The 24515-nt window shown below is 35.6% G+C and overlaps 1 protein-coding gene across 1 annotated transcript in view; it reads right to left on the bottom strand.

The window, feature by feature from the left end:
• Positions 1 to 24515, bottom strand: part of LOC149791321 (uncharacterized) — a 122066-nt gene that overhangs the window by 60608 nt on the left and 36943 nt on the right. The window contains exons 12-19 of the mRNA XM_089969855.1: positions 18180 to 18393; positions 16133 to 16273; positions 8186 to 8271; positions 7684 to 7754; positions 7249 to 7336; positions 5070 to 5229; positions 2360 to 2503; positions 35 to 120 (exon numbers count right to left, since the gene is read on the bottom strand). Of these exons, the coding sequence (XP_089825981.1) occupies positions 35 to 120; positions 2360 to 2503; positions 5070 to 5229; positions 7249 to 7336; positions 7684 to 7754; positions 8186 to 8271; positions 16133 to 16273; positions 18180 to 18393 (990 nt within the window). The remainder of the gene's footprint in view (positions 1 to 34; positions 121 to 2359; positions 2504 to 5069; positions 5230 to 7248; positions 7337 to 7683; positions 7755 to 8185; positions 8272 to 16132; positions 16274 to 18179; positions 18394 to 24515) is intronic.

Genomic DNA, 24515 nt, shown 5'->3' with positions numbered 1-24515 from the left:
ATAATGAACCTACAAAAAGGGTCTTTCAACGTACCAAAACCATGCCATCTTCTCGAACACTGAGCACAACTCCTATTGCATCTGGCGTGTCATTGTCATTCCCATACATCCAGGATTTTCCTGACAGAATACACAATTTATTGGGTAAAATCTTTATTTTCAGATGTATAATGCACTGACAAAAACCCAAACTGATATCGCCATTAGATTTAACTACATTCTGATCCCATTATAAGACAACAAAGCATTTATTACTTGTATCGCAAAGATAAATTGAAGTTCTCATGCGGGCATGCGACCTGTATCTTATTCTAGTATGACCGATTCAAGTAACGCGGTATTGATTTTTGCTGAATTCTAATTGCAGTGCATTACAATCTGTACTCAGAAAGCACAGGAAGGATGGGCAAATTTGAAAATTTCAAACAAAATTAACTGTAAGTAAAAAAATTGCTTTGCTTTGATAAACATAAACATAGACACAACGCAATTAAATATTGATTCTGGTTGACCATTAGCTGCATTTCTATGCTACCTTTCAAATGTTAGATATCATGATTATAATATAATCAGATAATGCAGCAATGCTTTCACTATTTGATGATGGTCACATAGGGCACCTGATTTCCCAGAAACCTTAAACATATTCAACTACAAAGAAGCTTCTGTAATTCTAAATTCAACGCTGAAGCTTTCTGATATTTTATTAACATCTACATTAATAAGGCTCTTATTATTGGTTTGTCTAGCCAGTTTCGCATTCACTTCAGTTCTTTTTGCATATACATAATGCACATTGGGGTTGAAAAAAGTGTATGCTGGGAAGCCGATTAATTACTTTTTGTTGAATACCTTTGTACTCATTAGTGCTGATGTTTCGTCATTCTGTTGTGCGTAAATGCATCCGAATTGTGTTCAAATATTATTATTTGCATTTGTATAATATGTTTATGTGAATCTTTTCTTGGTTGAGCTTGGTTTGGTGAAAACTCTTTAAGATCATGTGATTCCAGAGGAATATGGAAGCATCCAAGAGAGACAAACAAAAGCTAGCCCATGCGAAAACCGCTGGAAAGTAAAGAGACAATCAGAGAAAAAGCGATTGTATATAGAAGAGACTGGGAGAATCATAATTGGCTATCTAGCCGAGTCCAGCGATATTAAATCGAAATGATTGAACAACTGCATTACTGGCGTTAATGTAAATAGCATTATAACAGTTACATATAATTGTGCCACCTAAAACAATCAACGTTCGAGGATCTCTTTAGAACATAATTAACTTTTGTCAGGCATCCATTGATCTCTCTAATCTATTCATCTCACTATAAGAAATATATGTAATATACAATTCACGTATTAATTGATATTAATATGTGTTTAAATGCTGCATATATATGCTGATTACAATGAAGATATTATTAGAAAATGTTAATTTAAAGATCATAACTTTAAAGGTCATAATTTTGTCCATACTTGAGCGTACTAGTCACAACCAATTAAAGACACATCGAGGTTATGAGACAGGGTACACCCTAAATTGTATCAGAATATGTTGAATGGCTCCTGATAAATATCGGTTAATAGAAGCTGCTGTGTTTTTGATGTGGTACTGATGGAAAACGCGCAACAACTCTAAACTCTATCAGTAGTGAACCTATAGAGGCAAAAGAGCCTTAAACATTAATCCATATATAATAAGAAATTCATCAATCAACTTTTATTAAATCATGTGTAGGAACTGCAAAGCTTGGCTGATTAAACAGAACATACAAGCTATATAATTGAAAAGTCCATTGTCAAAGCCCACTACTCTGTCAAACATGAATTTAATTTGGCAAACCCCATTTAAGATATTTGAGAGAATATTAAAAGTAACTGAAATAGAATATAATGAATGTTTCCTATGCCAATAATAATATGATGTAGTGGAGATATAATATTGATATACAAATTACAATAACCATATTGAAACCTGGCATGAATAGGCAACTGTTTTTAAAATATACTACTACAGATAGCAATCTACAATCACTTTTGCTTATGGTTTCATGAGCTAAGCTCCTTAGGAGTAGTATGATTTGAAGAAGAAATAAATGGACCAAAAAATCACCTACTATATAGTTTCAGCATATCGATTCTAGACACCAATAAGCTCTAGCTTGGTACTTATTTACAGTGAAGTTACATATGTGCATATAAATGTAGGACACATATATTTGAATGTGTATAGCCGTTAAAACAGAAACAATCATGAAGCATTTGAGTTTTATTGATCCCATATCTCCTACAATGTCTTATTTGACAAACATGTCATAGACAGTAAAATAAACGTATGTGTAAACACAAAAACACATACCTCGTTTCACACAGCAACCCGTAACAATAAGCTCATAAGGCTGCAGTACTCTGGGTTCATCGACGACAACAACCTCAGAGCTTTCCGAATGATTGAAATAGTAGAAGTGACGTTGTCCCGTCCAGTCCCATTCGACGCAAACCTCTAGAAATAAGAATACTCATAAACTCTCTCATACATAGAGACCATATTAATCTATATTATACGTCATATATAGGCCACATAAATGTGCAAGTTTATAATAACATCTGGTCACTTGTTGAATCGCAACTTATTGTATTTTATTTTCGTTGCCTTCACGTTTACTAAATCTAATTGTCTATCCTGTGTCATGGACATCATTGCAGTACCGATTGTCTCATTGATGCATAACAATACCGCAATACGCCCAACATGAGCTTTTTGACGCCGGTAGTAATGTGCTTTTCTGTTCCGAATCTTATAGGATAACGATAGTGTCATATTCATAATTTTGCAAGTTTTATGTTGTGATACATATTAGTCAAAAAAGAGAATGTTTAATATTTATTGAATACCTGAGAAATCGTAATTTGTGTTCTATGAGAAATTATAAAGGGACTAGGCCAGATTTAGATGTGCACATCAACAATGTGCTATTGGTGGTGAAAGACTTGATAACATGAAAACATTTTAGAACTTCTATAAACATTGCGGTCTACAGAAAGCTGAAGACGAATGTCCTATTTGCATGCATGTCCTTCACTTATTTCAGGAGAGACATTGTTTATAGAAATCTTAATCCACTTTCTCATAATATTCAAATTTTCAGGGTTTATTGAAATATTATTGCGAATGAATTTCGAATTATGATAAGCAAATTTGTATGCACTACAGTGACAAAAAAGCGACTGTTCATAGCATCGTAACGTGTTTATATTTTAGGTTATTTCAAGTTATTTCCAATATTACTGTCTACTGAATCGATATATGTTTTGTTAAATTTTGTCTTGATGTATTCTCGTAGGGGGAGGTTTTTTCGTCGTTTGGATGCATAAACATTATATGTATACTATAATAAGATTAGAAGCCGACGTTGTCTTTCTCAAACGCAAACCTACTTGTTTGCATGTTCAGCCTATGATCAAAGATTTTCATTTAAACGTATAAATTTGACATGTAGAGTTGCCATGGTTTGGTGATGTGATAATAGTCAACACTAAACCAACTCACAGGTGTATAGCTAATATAAAGGCATATTATGATTGGATATATATATATATATATATATATATATATATATATATATATATATATATATATATATATATATTCGTGGTAGACTTGCACGTTTTCAAGACCAAACCATTTTTATCATGGTTTTTAAAAAACAAACTTTTAGAAGAACTTCAATTATTCTGAATTAAATTTAAAATAACCCTATGAAAGTTAATGTCCAAAAGACTGAAATGTTCCATTTAAATTTCAGACTCGGAAATGTAATGATCAGCCAACTTTCATGATGAGTATAAATGGCGTCGTCCTGAACTCCTTTCAATAATTCGCAATAGTTCCAGAATATTATTTTAGTCCAATGAGCACATCCTATTTCCTCTGAATAATCGGAACAATTGTTTCCTTTCTAAATACAACATAAAACGTTTCTGGAGACTTGATGTTACAATAAGAACACATGAAATAAGAATTAGAAAACTGTCCATGGACTGGTTCTTATATACAGGTAACAGAAATAAAACATGCATTTTGCCTCTACCCTTACGAGACAAACTGCAAATCTCCAACATCGTAATAGAACTCTATGACTTAATCCATCCAAAGGGAAATAAATTAATACATCTAAGAACCCACTGACCAACCTGTCCCATGGGTAACAACCTAAAACTGTTTAGGATATTTACTATTAATTTTATAATTGCTCTTAGTAAACAGGTACGTAATCATCTACTTATAGATGTTATGCAGAATCATGTTACCGTCATGAATAAAAATGCGAGACATGTATCTACATATATAACAAAGGAGGGAGAGAAGGAGACATTGATGCAATCAGTTCTAGGAAAGTCATAGTCATACTACAGCTATTGTGGCATTTTTTACGGTTAGATATGGATTAAAACACATTACCTTCGCACAACTTCAGGGCGTGTTCTAAATAGCTAGAAAATTCCTTTCTTATTTAGAACAATTTTCAGAATAATGTTAAAGTCACTCCGCAGATAGTTCACAAATCATTGGCCATATACTAATGAAGCAGCGTTGCTACCACAATTCTGATACATCGTATTTATCCTCAGCGAAATGATCAAAATGTAACAATTTGGCACTTTCTACATGAATGACTATGTCACGAAAGGTTAGGGTATGTTAAACTGACCTTTTGTCAACGCATTTTGACCTGCGTTGGTTTTAGTGAATATTCCCAATGCTACTGCAGTCTCTTTTGATAATGAAATATTTTAAATGAACTCAATCATAGACGTTCAGGTTCAGTACATCAATCCTGCAAGTCACGTTAGTGGTTACTACCAACTAGCCATATCAATACTTTTATATCATTGTTTCTTGCAGATTGCAGTTTTATGGACATAATCTGGATTCTAAGATATTCATGATAGTCAAAGATTCGTGATTCCCTGTTTTTCCCTACTGGTGGTATAATATACACATTGATGACGTTACTTCACAAGTTCCTGAAACGGGAGCAGTTTAGCTTGTAAATTTATCAACTTACGGCTCTCGTATTCGTTATGGCCAACGATTGTCCCAGGCCCATCGCAGTCTTGCTGGTCCTTATTCCAGGCGATTCCACGTCTTACCCGGGTTCCAAGGGGAGGTAATTTTAGAGATTCCGTATGATATTTTTGTATTGAATGCTGTTGTTTTTGTGCTTCCTGAAATGCAAATTTGGTGATTGAACGTATTGTATTCTGAAATTGTAAAATGAGGCGGTCATTTCATAGGCTGCGAAATTTGATTTTGGTTCGAAATGTATATGTAATTGTGATTAACAAATATGGTGCGTATTTAGAGGTAGTCTTTGGTCGTCTATTTCTACATTAGCACTTCACGACTTGGAGGTCATTAGGAACATACTATACTAATAGACTTGTGATATAACATTTAGGATTATTCGGGATTTATGTCATACTTTGTGCTACTTAGTTTAATACTGCAGAGTCGTAACAAATGACAGGATAATATGGGATTCTACTCACCATGCTGTAAGTTCTTCTTGCAATTTCACTTTGTAACTTAGACAAATGAATTGTTTGTTGCTGTTACTAAACTTATTGGTTCCATTTCGTTCTTTTGCATAGTTTAAGAGCTAAGGTCGTACCAATATAAAATCAGGACCACCAAACCCACTTAATAGAAAGCTCAGGGCTGAGACCACAAGTCCTAATTTGTTGGCACAATCTACAGCCATGCGGCAAAAGTTATTCCAAGGTTTATAAAATTGACTTTAATGGTGCATTCTAAGGGTGTACTGTTAACACTAAGGTTTTGCACACTTAATACTTTGTTCTTGTATCCGAATGTTTTTCTTATGAAGTCTGACTCGAAAATAACCTATATTTTGGAAAGGCGTTATATGGATGTGTTAATCGGTCACAATTTATAAATAATAAATCAATAGTGGATTGATTAGACAAACCTGATGGTTAATAATGTTAAATTTCCGAACTTCAAACACTGAATTAAATAATACCTTCTGACGTTATTCTCCTGAAACCAATACTTTGAGATAGTCAGAGTCAGCACATCTTTGAATAGTTTCATGAAAACTTGTAGTGGACTAATTTAAAGGTTCATCAGTATAAAGTTACATGTATAATTCATTTACGTGTATAATTCAGTTTCTAACTTAACAACGAATGCGGACATTCTGATACCTATCCTACAAGAACAGACATCAGGATACTAAATACTGTTAAAGATGATACGATATACAACTGGAAACATTTCTAAATCTCAAAAATATAAAGCTGCTTGCCAAACGTGATGGAAATAAAATAATTCTTGATAATGTTTTCCTACTGAAACGAAGTTCTATGTGAGCGTGGGCAATTGCAAAAAATAGAAAATGTAAATGACGACATATAAAACTTAGCCAACACTAATTATTTCTTGTAAAGCTATGTTATGGAAACTTAAGCATGGAAGATAGACAACCTTAGATCATAACAATTTTAGTTGCTGATATGAAAACCTGAATGTTCTAGTTGGAATAATTACAGGTATAATCCTGCATCAATGTTTTCCCTGTAAACCTACCTTACAAAATTCAAATCTGTTAAAAAATGGACTAATTAACTTTATCAGTAAACAGTTTCCATGGGATCTTACGGTCTACATATGGTCTTTGCCGGTGCCGAAACAGTGACCTTTATAATACAAATCCAAAATTCCTCCAAAGAAAGACATTAATACAAGACAATATAAATGTTTTCTAAGGTCTGACAAAGCCTGCGTGAAAATAGTGGAGAAATTAATGCCTGAATCAGTCATAATACCAGAGATCAGAATATGGTGTTCAGTCAGTTTTGCCGAAATTGAATAACAGGTATGTAAAACGAGTAAATGCAGATATGTCTTTTGCCAGTAATAACTCCATGAATTTACCTTGCATTGCCTTTTCGTACCAAACTATCACTGACTACAGAACATAAAAATACATTATATATATATATATATATATATATATATATATATATATATATATATATATATATATATATATATATATCACACTAACTCAAACAAAGAATATAAGTACTTTAAACATGATTCTGTGTTCCAATTTCAGAGGTCCAATTTCAGAGGTAGAAAATCGCACAAACATTTCCATTCTAAAATACCTTCTTGCCGTGCAACAAAAGAGGCAGACATAAAAACTAACAAGTGCTTGCCTTGCTGATAAAAAGGTCCGGTCCTAATGCGTGCTCATGATAAGTCACCATGCCTCTCTGGCTTTCGGCAGAATCTTCTTCTGGATGACTGTTTATAACGAAATAAAACAAGAATAGGAATTGATACTTGGCAGTGAATAAATTATATTTCTATTTGAATGTTGTGAAACAAAATGACAAATTTAACTGCTGAAATTTCTAAAGCTGCTATATAGCAAGAAAGGACGAGAATTCTATTTGCATAAACTAAGTTAACAAAAGAACTGAAATTCATGTCATGCAAGGTCGCCGAAATCAATCATCTGCTTTGTGCATGATTTCTATTTTCTATTAAATGAATCATGGAAATCGTTCAAAAAGTTAAACCAATGTTCTATTTGACTTTCAAAACAAATGACATATCAGTTACTATTGTAAGAATAGGTAAACTCTTACCATATTTCCAGATCAAAACATCCCTGTGCGCCATATCTGTAGTAATTTTTAGATTTATTTGGCCAACGAACCTGAAATGAATACTTCTACATATCGGCAAAGAAACGTTTTAAAAACTGCCCATAGCGACGTTCATCCCTCAGTTTATTATTTACATGCATCAGCTACTAAAATGTATGTCGTTTAGTTGCAGTTTTAAGATGTTTAGATCTGTCACTTTTTATTCACCATTGATGCCAGGAGAAAATCAAGCGTAAGAAGTTTAGGACATTATTATGAACTTCACTGCTCGTTTCTAAGCACTTTGTTTCAATACGAAGAATACTTTGTATTCCTTCATTAAGGTTGTATGGCCATGTGTCTTTTTCCTGCAATATAGTGAATATATTTTCAATGTTCATTACGGCATATTGTTACCTCTTTAGTATTATAGATCTCTTGAACCATTTCTGTATTTGCATGTCCAAAAATGGACCACCAACATATGTATTTTGTTACAAACCACAACAATGCCATCTTCTTGGACCTTGAGCACAATTCCAATAGCACCAGGTGTTCCGTCTTGATTATCATACTTCCAGTGTTCTCCTGAAATAATACACACCTTAGCAGGTTACAACACTGTTTTATGGTCTCAGTGCTACCAGCATATCCAAAGCATATCCAATGTAGACTCAAAAAAGATAAACATTCAGACCCCAATTAAATAAATAATTAGACATATATCCCATCAGCAGATTATCAGCTAAAAGCAACATTAGTTCATAAAACATCAATATGATTAGATTCAAGAACGGGCATGGGACAATTAAAATGCAATTAATATCAATATACTTATAACACGACCCATACATAATTTGGTTTTGCTTCTTTGAAACTAACCTATTTTATATTTGTGTTTGATATCAAAGTTGACAGGCCGGTTCAAACATCTCATAAACTTAGAATCCATTATTTTATTCACTTGCAAATATTTCAGCAAAACTATATGTATTATGTGCCGAATTTGTAACTCAATGAATAATGGTCACTGACAAAGTCTAAAAGTCGCTTGAGTTTTGATAACATCACAACTAATGAACTGCAAGGGAATATATTGAAATTTAATTTGTGTAATTACGCCATCTGAATAACATCCCTTTGCAGCTTCTCAATGAAGATCAGTTTATTTGACTTGATTTGGAAAAATGGATCCATGCTGCATTGTGTATTGGTAATTACGTATCTTTCATCCTTAGTGTGTTTTGATATGTATATTTTTTTTTAAATTGTGAGCTTTACATTTATATGTGATTAAAATTATATTCTGTCCTACATGTCTATACTATTTTTTAAAGATGTTTATTTCAATTTGAGTTCAGGACCTAGGCTTTATTATCGCCTTGGAACATTCTGAATGCGTAACTGTTGACAACTTTTGACAGAATGTTCCATTGATAATGACCCACATCATCGACGTGGCGATGTATCATGGGTCATGTGATAAGTTGTATATAAAGGAAAACGGTAATTCATTCTTGTTGGAATGTCAGTCTGTGGAATCATTTTAGTTGTATTCAGACATAATTTGAAAGGAATCACTAATTTAACGTATTAACTGGAATTACAGTGTACGTTGAATTTTTGTTTAAACACTGCTTTGGGATAAGTCAGGACTAATGAAAAGTCGTTCTGAGTTATATCATTGTGGTACATCAAGACTATTGCTATATCATCACATTCAAGACTCTTAGAATTCATTGGTGGCAATTTTAAGTCCACATCTACACAAAGCCAGCTTTAGAGTACATGTTGAAAAGCCAGTAAGCATAACATAGAAAATTTAAATCAGCTACTGACGTTTTGGTATTAAGTGGAAGAGGTTGCGTGAGAAATACTATCACTTCTATTGACATATTGGGTATAGATATTCTTCTTTGCTTGTTGACAGAGGAAAGACTCTCCCTGGATGTGCTTGAATAAGACCAACTATCTGATCTGCATTTTATATTTTCTGATTTGACTGAAAAACACAACGCATTAATGTTAAGATTTGGTATTCAACGTTTAGCATGTTTAAACGGAATTATTGTACCTGCACACTTTTATACACCAACCCCTTATTAGGCACACCTTCAGCAGCACAGAGGTGGCGTAATACGAGTGGAGGTCTTTCTAGAGGAGGACCACTCAGATCGGATTAAAAATTAAGCATCATGCATAAACTAAATTCTAAACATCTTATAATATCTTTTAAAAATCACATGGATTATATCGAATCAATATGATCTAGGAGATATCAATGACATTTAATCTAATTATGAATGAACGTCAATTGATGTGGCACATAGTGTCCCAATATAATCAATATAATTTACGACGTTAGTTTGATTTTTTCGTACAAAACGTTTATAAGTAGTGATCAAAGGACTCGCCCTTTTTCATTTAGTCGATTTGTTTTCACGTTTTCCTTCTAAATTGATAACAGCTGGTCATAGTTAACACTTTTTGCAGCAGTTTATTCCGTTATTGGCAATTTGTATTTATTGCTAAAAATGCTTATTACGTACAAAGGAAGTGTGCTTGTCACGTGAACTACTAGTTTTTGTCTGGTTTTCTTTCGTGTCCATTTTATAATCTATGAGATAAAATTACAACGACCAACGTACCATGTTTACGTTCGGGCAACCAGATGTGACTCGGTCTGAACAATAATGTGTATCTCAGCCGTTAGCTTTCATAATCTCGATAGGAATATGTGGTAATAACTGCTATTCATTATCAAAGTGACACAACCCTAACATAGAATTAATTAACAACAGTAAGGACAATCAGATTAGTTATCTCTATGTATGGATTAAAGTTACTAAAAGATCAGTTGGAACACATCATCAAGTTTTAAAAAATTTGGAACCACAAAAATCAATAGATTACTGCCTTTAAACCCTATTATTTAGCAGCTCTTGAAGGTAAATAACTGCGGCAAGGAACACCATGCAAATTCAAAAGATTGCGATATATGGAAACAGGAGAAGGAAATCCAAAGGATCAAATACACATCCAACATCCCGTATCCAGAGGCCAGGAAGCTTGTACAAAATAGAACATCACTCCCCGGCCCATCCTTCTCAACCATAGTAAAGAGCAATCAAAAAGCAACGAAAGACGCCCAAACCCAAACAGACTCACCTGAATCCCCTTCCGTCTCGAACATATCGCATTACAAACCCCCAAAAAACTCAACATCGACGCAAACAACGTTCAACAATCCTCCACCATCAAAATTACCAAACAGTAAGAAAAAGTCGACAGGAAATAGGCAGAAAAAAGGGTCTGATGACCCAATAAAACTGCACAATAGGTTTGGAGACTTTGAGGATATGGATGCAGAAGAATCTGCTCCATGTCCTCAAGGTGGCTCGAGACCTAACAACAAAAAATTCACCCCCGTACTTCCTCCAGATAAATAACCAAAGACATTGCCTCCGCGAAAGGTCTAACCTAGCTCCAGAATCTTCAATATAAACTTGTAATGAAGAACACCATCATACAATGGAACTGTAGAGGACTTAAAGCCAACTACAATGATATTCTTTTGCTCTTAAACGAACGTGATCCTGCAGTACTATGTCTTCAGGAAACATTTTTGAAAGATATAGATAACATCACACTTAAAAACTACTCCCTGTTTAACAACTACTCTCATAATGTTGACAGAGCCTCAGGAGGAGTCTCTGTTATTGTGAACAACAGAGCCCCTCATAGCGTCATCCCTCTAAACACAAATTTACAAGCCACTGCTGTGAGCGTCACTCTGTATCGGGTGATTACCTTTTGTTCTATCTACATACCACCAAACACCAATTTAGTAACAAATGAATTAGACGACCTTGTTCAACAACTCCCCGCACCCTTTATTCTACTCGGTGATTTTAATGCCCATAACATTTTATGGGGTTCAAATCACATAAGTGACAGAGGTCACAAAATAGAAGACTTCATTTCCAGACACGATTTGTGTCTATATAATACCAAATTACCGACATATTTACACCCAGGAACTGGTACATACACGTGTATTGATTTGACAATTTGTACTCCATCGCTGCTTTTGGACTATGAATGGAAGGTCGCTGATGACCTTCACAGCAGTGATCACTTTCCAATCTCTCTTAACAATACCAACGTTACAATTGACGAAGCAGTTCCACATTGGAATTTAAAGAAGGCCGACTGGGCCAAATTTGAAACACTTTGTACAACTAGACTTAATAGGGATACTGTCTTAAACGACAATAACCCTTTTCAATATTTTACTTCTGTTTTAATCGACAATGCAGAAGAATCCATTCCCAAGTCCTCACCAAACGGTAAAAAACTCTCAAAACCATGGTTCACAAAAGAATGTAAAGAGGCCATTAGACAACGCCGAGAAGCACTGAAAAATTTTAATAATCGTCCAACACCCGAAAATTTAACTAAGTACCGTATTGTTCGGGCCAATGCTCGCCGCACGATTAAACAAAGTAAAAGAACATCATGCAAAAATATGTTTCAACTCTAAACTCTCGTTCCTCTATAAAGAAAGTTTGGGACACGATCCGCAAAATCAATGGAAATAGGAAATACAATTCCTTTCGACATCTCAAAGTAAACAACAAGAATATCAATTCCAAACATGACATTGTTAACATACTTGCTGATAGCTTCTCAAAAAATTCCTCATCCTCTAATTACTCAGAAGCATTCAGAAGATTAAAAACTCACAAAGAAAAGACACGGTTGAAATTCACATCGAATAACTCGGAAAGTTATAATCAACCGTTTACAATGTATGAGCTGAAGGAATCTCTGAATAAGGCCCACGATACATCCACTGGGCCTGACGAAATACATTACCAGTTTTTGAAACACCTCCCAGAACCTTCATTAACAGCCCTTCTAGAAATTTTCAACAATTTATGGATTACTGGTAATGTACCTAAAATCTGGAAAGAGGCAACAGTAATACCAGTTCCCAAACCCGGTAAAGATATCGCAGATCCTAACAGCTATCGACCAATTGCACTCACAAGCTGTGTGTGTAAAACAATGGAACGAATGATCAATTCTCGGCTTGTCTGGTACTTGGAAACTAATAATTTAATATCTCCTTTCCAAAGTGGCTTTCGATATGGCCGGAACACCAACGATCATCTGGTTAGACTAGAAACATTTATTCGAGATGCATTTATCAAGAAAGAACACTTAGTAGCGGTTTTCTTTGATTTAGAAAAGGCCTATGACACGACATGGAAGTACGGGATACTAAATGACCTGCACGATCTAGGTCTAAAAGGCCGTCTGCCCTCTTTCATATCCAACTTTCTCTCCGACAGAGAATTCAAAGTACGAGTGGGCTCTACCCTCTCAGATCTGCACGAGCAAGAGATGGGTGTGCCCCAGGGCAGTATTTTATCTGTGACGCTCTTTAACATCAAAATTAATAGCATCACCAAGTGTTTGACTCCTGGTGTGGATTGTTCGTTATACGTTGATGATTTTCTAATATGTTATCGGTCAAAGCACATGTATACAATTGAAAGACAACTGCAGCAAAATATAAACAAAATTCAAAATTGGGCCAATGCAAACGGTTTCAAATTCTCGAAATCAAAAACGGTATGCATGCATTTCTGTCAGTTACGAAAACATCACGATGAACCGAACCTCACGCTGGATGGAACACCTATTCCAGTTGTTGAGGAAACAAAATTTTTGGGTATTATCTTTGACAGAAGACTGACTTTTATTCCACACCTAAAACACTTAAAAGCCAAATGCTTAAAAGCACTTGACCTACTTAAAGTAGTAGCGCACACTGACTGGGGTGCTGATAGAAAAGTCATCCTGAATTTATATAGAACGTTTATTCGCTCCAAACTAGACTATGGTTGCGTTGTGTATGGTTCAGCCCGAAAGTCATATCTTAAAATGCTTGATCCAATTCATCATCAGGGAATAAGACTGGCTCTGGGAGCATTTAAAACATCCCCGTGTGAAAGCCTTCTAGCTGAGGCGAATGAACCACCGTTATCGCATCGCAGACAAATGCTTTCCGCACAGTATGCTCTGAAATTAAAATCAAACCCTCTGAATCCTGCTTTTTCGGCTGTTTTTCAACCCAAATACAAAACTTTATACGAAAATAAACCAAACGCCATACCTTCCTTTGGCATTAGAATATCATCCAGCCTTGACACTACAAATATAGATCTTTCTAAAATTCAGAAAACGTACATCTCCGAAACACCACCCTGGCTAATTAAACAAACAAAAGTTCTTTTCACGCTACACGATGGCAAAAAATCCGAAACAAACCCTTCTGTCTTCCACAACTCTTACCATGAACTCCTCACCGAATTTAAAAACTACACCAGAATTTATACGGATGGATCAAAGGATGAGGAAAAGGCTGCTGCAGCCTTTGTTTGTGGAAATCACACAACGCAAGTTCGTTTACCAAACGGAGCATCAATTTTTACAGCCGAAATCAGAGCAATAGACCTTGCTCTGCAACATATAGAAAAGAAACACATTTAAACAGTATCATCTTCTCCGACTCGCTATCAGTACTCCAGTCACTACACAATAGAAAACTGGAGAACCCATTATTAAAAAACATACTCGTAAAAAATACCGAGCTGAGTATCTCCCACAATATAATATACTGTTGGTTACCTAGCCACATTGGCATTAAAGGTAACGAAAAAGCAGATCGCGCTGCTAAAATGGCCCTTACTCAAGAACCATCTGATTTTAAAATACCATATACTGATTTTAAACCTTGTATCAGAAAGTTCTTTCGTCAGAAGTGGCAGGCATCATGGAATGATGCTGTAAATAACAAACTTCATGCCATCAAGCCAACTCTAGGAGAGTGGACTCCTTCCTACAGAACCATTCGTAGGGAGGAGATAGTCATTGCAAGAATACGAATTGGTCATACTTATATCACCCACACCCACATACTAAAAGGTGAAGACCCTCCAGAGTGCGTTTCTTGCAATGAACCATTCACTGTCAAGCACTTTATGATAGAGTGCTTTGACCTACAACCTACGCGCGATCGTTATTACATTGTGCATGACATGAAAGAACTTTTTGATACTATAAACATCACTCGTATTATAGAGTTCCTGAAAGCCGTAAATATTTACCCTAAACTCTGACTTTTATGCTATCACCTTGTGCAGTTTTATGCAATATACATATACCGTCCCATTTTAATAACTATTCATCATTTTTACATCTCCCGTTGATCGGGAAGCTTTATTTTGCACCGTTATCATCTTGCCGTTTTTTAATTTCTACCATTTGTTCTTTTATATCGCTGGTCGATATAGGACCTTTTATACGTTTTAAAAGATTATAGAAATAACACTTTGTTTGGCGCTAAATAGCCTAACAGTGCCGATGCGCCGTTAAAAATAAATCAATCAATCAGTCAATCGTACAAAACGTTTATAAGTAGTGATCAAAGGACTCGCCCTTTTTCATTTAGTCGATTTGTTTTCACGTTTTCCTTCTAAATTGATAACAGCTGGTCATAGTTAACACTTTTTGCAGCAATTTATTCCGTTATTGGCAATTTGTATTTATTGCTAAAAATGCTTATTAATGTACAAAGGAAGTGTGCTTGTCACGTGAACTACTAGTTTTTGTCTGGTTTTCTTTCGTGTCCATTTTATAATCTATGAGATAAAATTACAACGACCAACGTACCATGTTTATGTTCGGGCAACCAGATGTGACTCGGTCTGAACAATAATGTGTATCTCAGCCGTTAGCTGTCATAATCTCGATAGGAATATGTGGTAATAACTGCTATTCATTATCAAAGTGACACAACCCTAACATAGAATTAATTCACAACAGTAAGGACAATCAGATTAGTTATCTCTATGTATGGATTAAAGTTACTAAAAGATCAGTTGGAACACATCATCAAGTTTTAAAAAATTTTGAACCACAAAAAATCAATAGATTACTGCCTTTAAACCCTATTATTTAGCAGCTCTTGAAGGTAAATAACTGACCATTATTTGCATGAATATGCCGTCTGCTGGATGCAACAGATGAGTGCCCATCCTAGCGGAGTTATTTTAAACACAAATTCATCGGTGCCATAGGATTCTTACCGTATAAAGCACGTGACCTCCGGTCATTGGAATAATCATATCCTGATCTAGATGGTCTTCTCAGGAATATCCAAACGTGCCGTGTGCAATTAAACAGAAATCGAATGATGCTTATGATTGTAATTTTCTTAGATATCGGAGATTTTGAATGCTTTATACTGATATATAATCATTAAAAAAAGCACTCGCAATGCGAGATAATTTCATACCATACTTTTTGTACGCTTAGAACATTTTAAATTCATTCATAACAATGTACAGACCAGACAAATTAATATTTAGTGTCCTACCTCGTCTCACAAGGCAACCCGTAGCAATCAGTTCAGAGTGCAAGACACGAGGTTCATTGTCGATCAGAACATCGTACTTCCCCAAGTCGCCATAACGATAAAAAGCAGAGTGTCTACTCATGTCCCATTCTACCTTAACCTCTGGAAAGTATAGAATTATGTTACTTTATGCAAACAAATACCTAATGAAAATGAATATAAATGCCACTGTGATTATGAAAAACATTTTTGCAAGAAACCGCCATCTCAGAGGCATTATCTCAAGACTCGCCATTTATTAAATGCTCATTGTTGTCTCAGTTAACTTTATATTGTCAGAATCATGCAGTATTTTACGATACTGAACATCTTTATATGAAAAGCATGTGCATGACACGTGTGCTTAAAATAGTATAATGTATTAGGTCCAACATTGTAAACATACCAAGTACACTCGTGTAGTTGATTCTTTAGGTTTTAATTAATTAAATTTGGTCGTGAAAGAACTAAAGCAACTTCTTCGCCCATTTGAAAATACATATCATAAAGTTGATAATGTGGACGAGCTCAAAGAAGGAAACGAATGAACGTGATATTTGCAATATGAACAACAAACGTGAGAGATGCAGTAATTGGAAAAACAGTTCTGATAATTGAAACAGCTATTTAGGAGAATATTCATATCCTTTGCAAACAGAACATTAAGATTATGACGAGTGCTTTTTAGGTCTCACAAATATAGCACACAAAAGCATATTCAGGCCATTGGCTATCGCATAGACATAGCATTTTACAAGTCTGTCAAAATACTAGGCTTAGAAAAAAATGCAACTGGAGGTTTTGGTAGGAAGCTAATAGCCTCACAGCCAACAAGCCAAGGTGATGAAAAAATATTATTCCCGTTGGGTATATGGAGTGTCAAACAACAGTGATTTTCAATTTTCCCGTATAACTAGTTTGATGAAATATTAGGCTAGCGATAGAAGACACACTGTATGATACAGATCATAGCTGGGGTCCCTCCAACAGCAAGAAGCACGTGACAGAACATAAGCATGTATTCTTTAGCTGGTAATAAGAATGATCATACAAATACTTACATTTATGCATCTTGAATTTCCTCAAAAAATATTTTCTTAGTTATTTCTTAGTTATTTCTTCAAATACGACCGACATGTGTGTGTATTTGTGTGAGTTGAATTTTTAACATAACTTTAATAAGTATTCAGTCATAGCGCTACGATGTCTGCAGTGTGGCAGTTTTAGTGATGTCTAGCAGACATGTTGCATGATGTCCCACCCAAGTCACATTATCCTGACACCAGGCAGACCAGTCCTAACATTAACCTCTCAACGCTGAGCACATAGCGAGGCAGCTGTTAGTAAAATTTTATTAATCTTTGGTATGTCTCGGCCGGGGTAATAACCCATGACCTCCCGCATCCGACGCGGACTGTCTAACCACTTGAGCCACCGGAGCAGTCCCTATCGACATGTCCTTCAAAACCTGATACACACCGAAGCTGTACTGGAGTAGCCTACTTTTCTAGCTAAAATCCATTATCTTTACTGAACTGAATTCATCCAATAATCCACTCCCTCATAATTAGAAAGCAGAATTGAGTTTGATCAACATAGAAACAAAATCCTTGCGCAGACATTCACAAAATGACTCTAAATTTCAATTTTAAGTAGACCAAAATGACAATAAAACTGATGTAAGCGCACGACAAAGTTAAAAGGAAGGACTTGATATTGTAAAGGAATGACGTGTTTGCAATCCGTGAACCCTTAGTGCTCCATTTTTAATCGATGCTAAATTAATGATCCTAACATAATTGGTTATTCCCAAGTTACAAATGACACAATCGGAAAGCAAATTAATTAATTGGTTCTATGCAATGATATTTGCTAAGGATTGATATCTTCATGCATCTTTTTACACCAAAGTATATACGTACGTAAAAACTACTTATTGACGGCTTACGTAGAATATGAATTACAACTCTTTTATTATCTCAACAGGTCATCGTACATATTCTCACCAGGTCATCGTACATATTCTTACGCTTTTGGTTTTTATGATGTCCGACTATTGTTCCTGGTCCACAGTCATCCAGGAAGGCTTTGTCCCAGTCTGGACCACGCCTGACCCTTGTTCCCAGGGACGGTAACGTAACGTCAGGGTCATCACGTTCATAGTGATCCTTATCTAAATGTCTTTCATCATCATTTTCGAGGTTTGATTCAAGAGCCTCTCGGGCGATTTCCAATATCTGCTCCTAGAATAGAAACAATAATGATTTTATATCGCTGCTTATATATATATATATATATATATATATATATATATATATATATATATATATATATATATATATATATATATACAGGAAAATACTTGCATGGAGGGGTGGCCAAGTGGTCTAAAGCGCTCTCCGTCACGGATCACTGTCATCTCACCTCTGTCTGCGTGGGTTCGAGTCTCGGGCTTGGCCAATGTGGATATGTGAGAAAGCTTGCAAGTAGCTTCTCGTGGGTTGGTGGTTCTGTCCGGGGTTTTCTCGGGTTCTTCCACTACCATTAATACTAGCCTATCTTGTGCTGAAAAATTGCGTTAAATCCTATAACAACAACAACATCAGACCAGTAGGTTCAAAAGCTTTGGCTTCTAAATAAGTAGGAGCACCGCTGTATAATTTTTGCTTTTTGTTTCATTTTCTTTGGGTGTGTCAATGAGTACATGAGACATTCTGAAGTCCAAGGTATGTACACTGTACAAATGATATACCACGAGATGCTTTACTTGTTCCTTAAAATAAAATGAGACTTGCCGAGGTTTCTTTCAATGAAAAATTAATACAGCGAGTGGTATATCATTGATACAGTGTACATAGTATACATATATGTTATTTATATCACAAAACATACATTTAATTGCCCTTTGAAAGGAATCATGATTTACTACAAGCAACTGTGTATTGAACGACTGAATGAATTCCACACATCTCTGCCGAGTGTGTCTGTTACAAAATGCAGTTCTATGCCTTTTGTGACTATTCACCATCACCTTTGCATATTGATAAGATGATTGTTTTCTTTTTTGAGTTTCTATTTTTCTTCACACTGATTAAATCAATAAAACACACACTTATGATTTAAACATGGAAGATAGTTTTAATGAAGAAAGTAGATCACAACAATCACATGGTTAGCTACGCCATTCATATGAACGCTCAGTCATTCATGTACCAGCACATATACATGAATGTGGAATATAAACTAAGCGAAATGACGAACTAACAAGAGGTCATTAAAATATTTTAATATATTTACAGCTTATCTAGGTCATTATTTTGCTTTAATAATAGTACTACCGACTTAAAACTCTCTCTCTCTCATCCTTTGGTCGGTTTAACTTTAAAACTCTCTCTCTCTCTCTCACTTTCTTTTGTCGGCTTGACCAACCATCATTCATAAGTCCAGAGACATCGTGGGATGACACGAGTGAAATTCATCTATTCTCATATTTCACAGATTGTCGCCTGTATAGACCAGGGATAGAGTTTAAAGATCATTCTCCAGAAAATGCAAAATATAATATAACTGCATTTTACTTGCTTTGCTGTGAACGTAACCTAGTGCCAGGAGGGCATACATATGGTATGTGACATACTGTGTAATCATGATATATACCTGAGCAGAATCTCATTAGATCCCTCCAGATCTCACAAAGTTATGGACTGAACAAGCACATGTGAATAACATAATGGACCGAGAATAGGTTAGCATCTTATAGTTTTATACGAAGGTTGTAAAAAAAGGCACAAATCTTCATATCATAATTTAAAATGAAATATCAATTGTTCTTGGCTTGTTCTTGACCCTGAGAACTGGCACAAAATGCCTTATGCAACTTACATTATGTATGATACACATACATTCTTCCTAATATCCTAAACAGCTTCAAAGCTATAGCCTGGATACACAAATTGAATAAAATTGTACCATGAAAATTGTATATAAGATACTTTTAGATTATAATGATATGAACGTTTTCGGTTTCATTTTTTTCTAAATATGGGATTTTAGATCAAAACTTGCAAGAAATATAATCATATTGGTAAATGATCATAACTGTACTGGTACAATAATGAACGTCACTAAAAGTCAAGCTGTAAAATTTTACAGTGATGGTTAATCCTGCTTTGATATATTTTAACCTACAGCGAAGATATCACAAGTAAGTAGCCTTGATATGACTGTGATATTAACTTTGTATACCCGATTCAGATATCAGCACGGGGCACAATATACTATATTTTTGCTTATTTTAAACAGCTTCTGAACTGCATAACAACCATACAAAATAGTACTGATCTTTAAAATTGGACCATAAAGTATGTTATGTGAAATGATCCTCCCATGTGATGCAGTATATAATTTTGTTTTTTGCACTACCCTTGAGACTTTGTTGACTAAAACCTTGACACAAAATTATAAATACTGATCTATGCTATAAACCTTTAAGAACGTCACACGAAAACAAGTCACACATTCAGAAGTTATGGCTTAAATATAGGTTTAACGAAACCACGTCCATTGATGCTTAAAACCAGGCTGAATGAGGATACAGTTTTCAATGTTAACGACCCCATTCAGCATTTTACATCTATTTTAACCGACATTGCAGAAGAATCTATCCCCAAGTCCTCAGCAAACTGTAAAAGAACCCTAAAACCTTGGCTCACTAAGGAATGTAAGGAAGCCATACGGCAACGCCGAGAAGCCTTGAAAAAATTTAACAATCATCCGACGCCCGAGAATTTAAGTAAATATCGTATTCTCCGGGCCAAAGCTCGCCGCACAATCAAAGAAAGTAAACGAGCATCATGGATGAAATATGTTTCCTCTTTAAACTCTCGTTCCTCAATTAAGAAAGTTTGGGACACGATCCGAAAAATAAACGGAAAGAGAAAACACAATTCTTTCCGACATCTAAAAGTGAACAATAACAATCTTAGCTCAAAACGTGACATAGCAAATGTTCTTGCTGATACATTCTCTAAAAATTCGTCATCATCTAATTATTCCGAAGCTTTCCAAAAATTGAAAACTCAAAAAGAAAAGTCACGTTTAAAATTCACATCCAACAATTCGGAAAGCTACAACCAGCTGTTTTCACTATCAGAACTTATGGAGGCTTTAGACAAGGCCCATGATACTTCCGCTGGGCCTGACAAAATACATTACCAGTTTTTAAAACATCTTCCAGAATCATCTTTAACATCTCTCTTAAAACTCTTCAATGATTTATGGATTACTGGTAACCTACCTAAAATATGGAAAGAAGCAACAGTAATACCAGTTCCCAAACCCGGTAAAGATAGTGAAGATCCTACCAACTATCGACCTATTGCACTCACAAGCTGCATGTGCAAAACAATGGAACGAATGATCAATTCTCGGCTTGTATGGTACCTGGAAACTAACAATTTAATATCTCCTTTCCAAAGTGGCTTTCGTTATGGACGGAGCACCAACGATCATCTGGTTAGACTAGAAACATTCATTCGCGATGCATTTATCAAGAAAGAACATTTAGTAGCGGTTTTCTTTGATTTAGAAAAGGCCTATGACACAACATGGAAGTACGGGATACTAAAAGACCTGCACGATCTAGGTCTTAAAGGCCGTCTGCCCTCTTTCATATCCAACTTCCTCTCCGACAGAGAATTCAAGGTACGAGTGGGCTGTACTCTCTCAGATTTGCACGAGCAAGAGATGGGTGTGCCCCAGGGCAGTATTTTATCTGTGACACTTTTCAATATCAAAATTAATAGCATCACCAAGTGTTTGACTCCTGGTGTGGATTGCTCACTATATGTTGATGATTTTCTCATATGTTATCGGTCAAAGCACATGCATACAATTGAAAGACAGCTACAGCAAAATATCAACAAGATTCAAAATTGGGCTAGTACGAACGGTTTCAAATTCTCGAAATCAAAAACGGTATGTATGCATTTCTGTCAATTACGACGACACCACGATGAACCTAAACTCACGCTGGACGGAACACCTATTCCAGTTGTTGAGGAAACAAAATTTTTGGGTATTATCTTTGACAGAAAACTGACCTTTATTCCACACATAAAAAACTTGAAAGCCAAATGCTTAAAAGCACTTGACCTACTTAAAGTAGTAGCACACACTGACTGGGGTGCTGATAGAAACGTCATCCTGAATTTATATAGAACGTTTATTCGCTCCAAACTAGACTATGGTTGCGTTGTGTATGGTTCTGCCAGAAAATCGTATCTTAAAATGCTTGATCCAATTCATCATCAGGGAATAAGACTGGCTCTGGGAGCATTTAAAACATCCCCGTGTGAAAGCCTTCTAGCTGAGGCGAATGAACCACCGTTATCGCATCGTAGAGAAATGCTTTCCGCACAGTATGCTCTGAAATTAAAATCAAACCCTCTGAATCCTGCTTTTTCGGCTGTTTTTCAACCCAAATACAAAACTTTATACGAAAATAAACCAAACGCCATACCTTCCTTTGGCATTAGAATATCATCCAGCCTTGACACTACAAATATAGATCTTTCAAAAATTCAGAAAACATCCATCTCCGAAACACCACCCTGGCTAATTAAACAACCAAAAGTACGTTTTACGCTACACGATGGAAAAAAATCCGAAACAAACCCTTCTATCTTCCACAACTCTTACCATGAACTCCTCACCGAATTTAAAAACTACACCAGAATTTACACTGATGGATCAAAGGATGAGGAAAAGGCTGCTGCAGCCTTTGTTTGTGGAAATCACACAACGCAAGTTCGCTTACCAAATGGAGCATCAATTTTTACAGCCGAAATCAGAGCAATAGACCTTGCTCTGCAACATATAGAAAAGAACCGTATTTCAAACTGTATCATCTTCTCCGACTCGCTATCAGTACTTCAGTCACTACACAATAGAAAACTGGAGAACCCATTATTGAAAAACATACTTGTAAAAAATACCGAGCTGAGTGTCTCCCACAATATAATATACTGTTGGTTACCTAGCCACATTGGTATTAAAGGTAACGAAAAAGCAGATCGCGCTGCTAAAATGGCCCTCTCTCAAGAACCATCTAATTTTAAAATACCATATACTGATTTTAAACCTTGTATCAGAAAGTTCTTACGTCAGAAGTGGCAGGCATCATGGAATGATGCTGTAAATAACAAACTTCATGCAATCAAACCAACTCTAGGAGAATGGACTCCTTCCTACAGAAGCATTCGTAGGGAGGAGGTAGTCATTGCAAGAATCCGAATTGGTCATACTTATATCACCCACACCCACATACTAAAAGGTGAAGACCCACCAGAGTGCGTTTCTTGCAATGAACCATTCACTGTCAAGCACTTTATGATAGAGTGCTTTGACCTACAACCTACGCGCGATCGTTATTACGTTGTGCATGACATGAAAGAACTTTTCGATAATATAAACATCACTCGTATTATCGAGTTCTTGAAAGCCGTAAATATTTACTCTAAACTCTGACTTTTATGCTATCACCTTGTGCAGTTTTATGCAATATATATACCGTCCCATTTTAATACCTATTCATCTTTTTTACATCTCCCGTTGATCGGGAAGCTTTCCTTTGCACCGTTACCATCTTACCGTTTTTAATTTCAACCATTTGTTCTTTTATATCGCTGGTCGATATAGAACCTTTTATAAGTTTTAAAAGATTATAAAAGTAACACTTTGTTTGGCGCTAAATAGCCTAAAAGCGCTGATGCGCCGTAAAAAAACAAACAAACAAACAAACAAACAATCCATTGATGCTAGAGTTGGAGTCCTAATATGAAAGTGTGCAAGATTCGCGCGTGATTTTATCTTGCTCATAGGACCAATATAGTAGCACACATGATAAAGCTTCAGGCTGCGATCTTACAAGGAAGCAGTCCATTACGCGATCTTAACTAACGTTTCCGTGGGACAGTTTGGACACGAAAATTATATCGACCTGAGACCTGTCTTAACAGATTGGTCGATGAAAATGACAATTGACAACATCAAGTTATGATGAACGTTATACCATGGTTTATCTCGATAACTTTAACTAAATGTTAACCATTTACAGCTCTAAACAAATAATGTCCAACACGGACCTTGAAATTACAACCACGAAGGTGGCAAACTGTACACCATTTGCCATTTTTCATATATCAGAAAATTAGCTCGACCTTGTATCTTTGATGTCAAAATCAATATGCCTCTTGTTCATAAGCAACCAATTTTGTTTCACACTACGGAACCTTGCAATATTTGGTTGAATATGTTACTAATATAATATTATACACCGTATCTGTGTGACTGATGCACTCTGATT

This window comes from Sinohyriopsis cumingii, chromosome 9, assembly GCF_028554795.1.
Source record: "Sinohyriopsis cumingii isolate HCF-2022 chromosome 9, ASM2855479v2, whole genome shotgun sequence".
Classification (NCBI taxonomy): domain Eukaryota; kingdom Metazoa; phylum Mollusca; class Bivalvia; order Unionida; family Unionidae; genus Sinohyriopsis; species Sinohyriopsis cumingii.
Note: the sequence above shows the minus strand (reverse complement) of the source record. Positions and strands in the feature narration are given on the sequence as shown.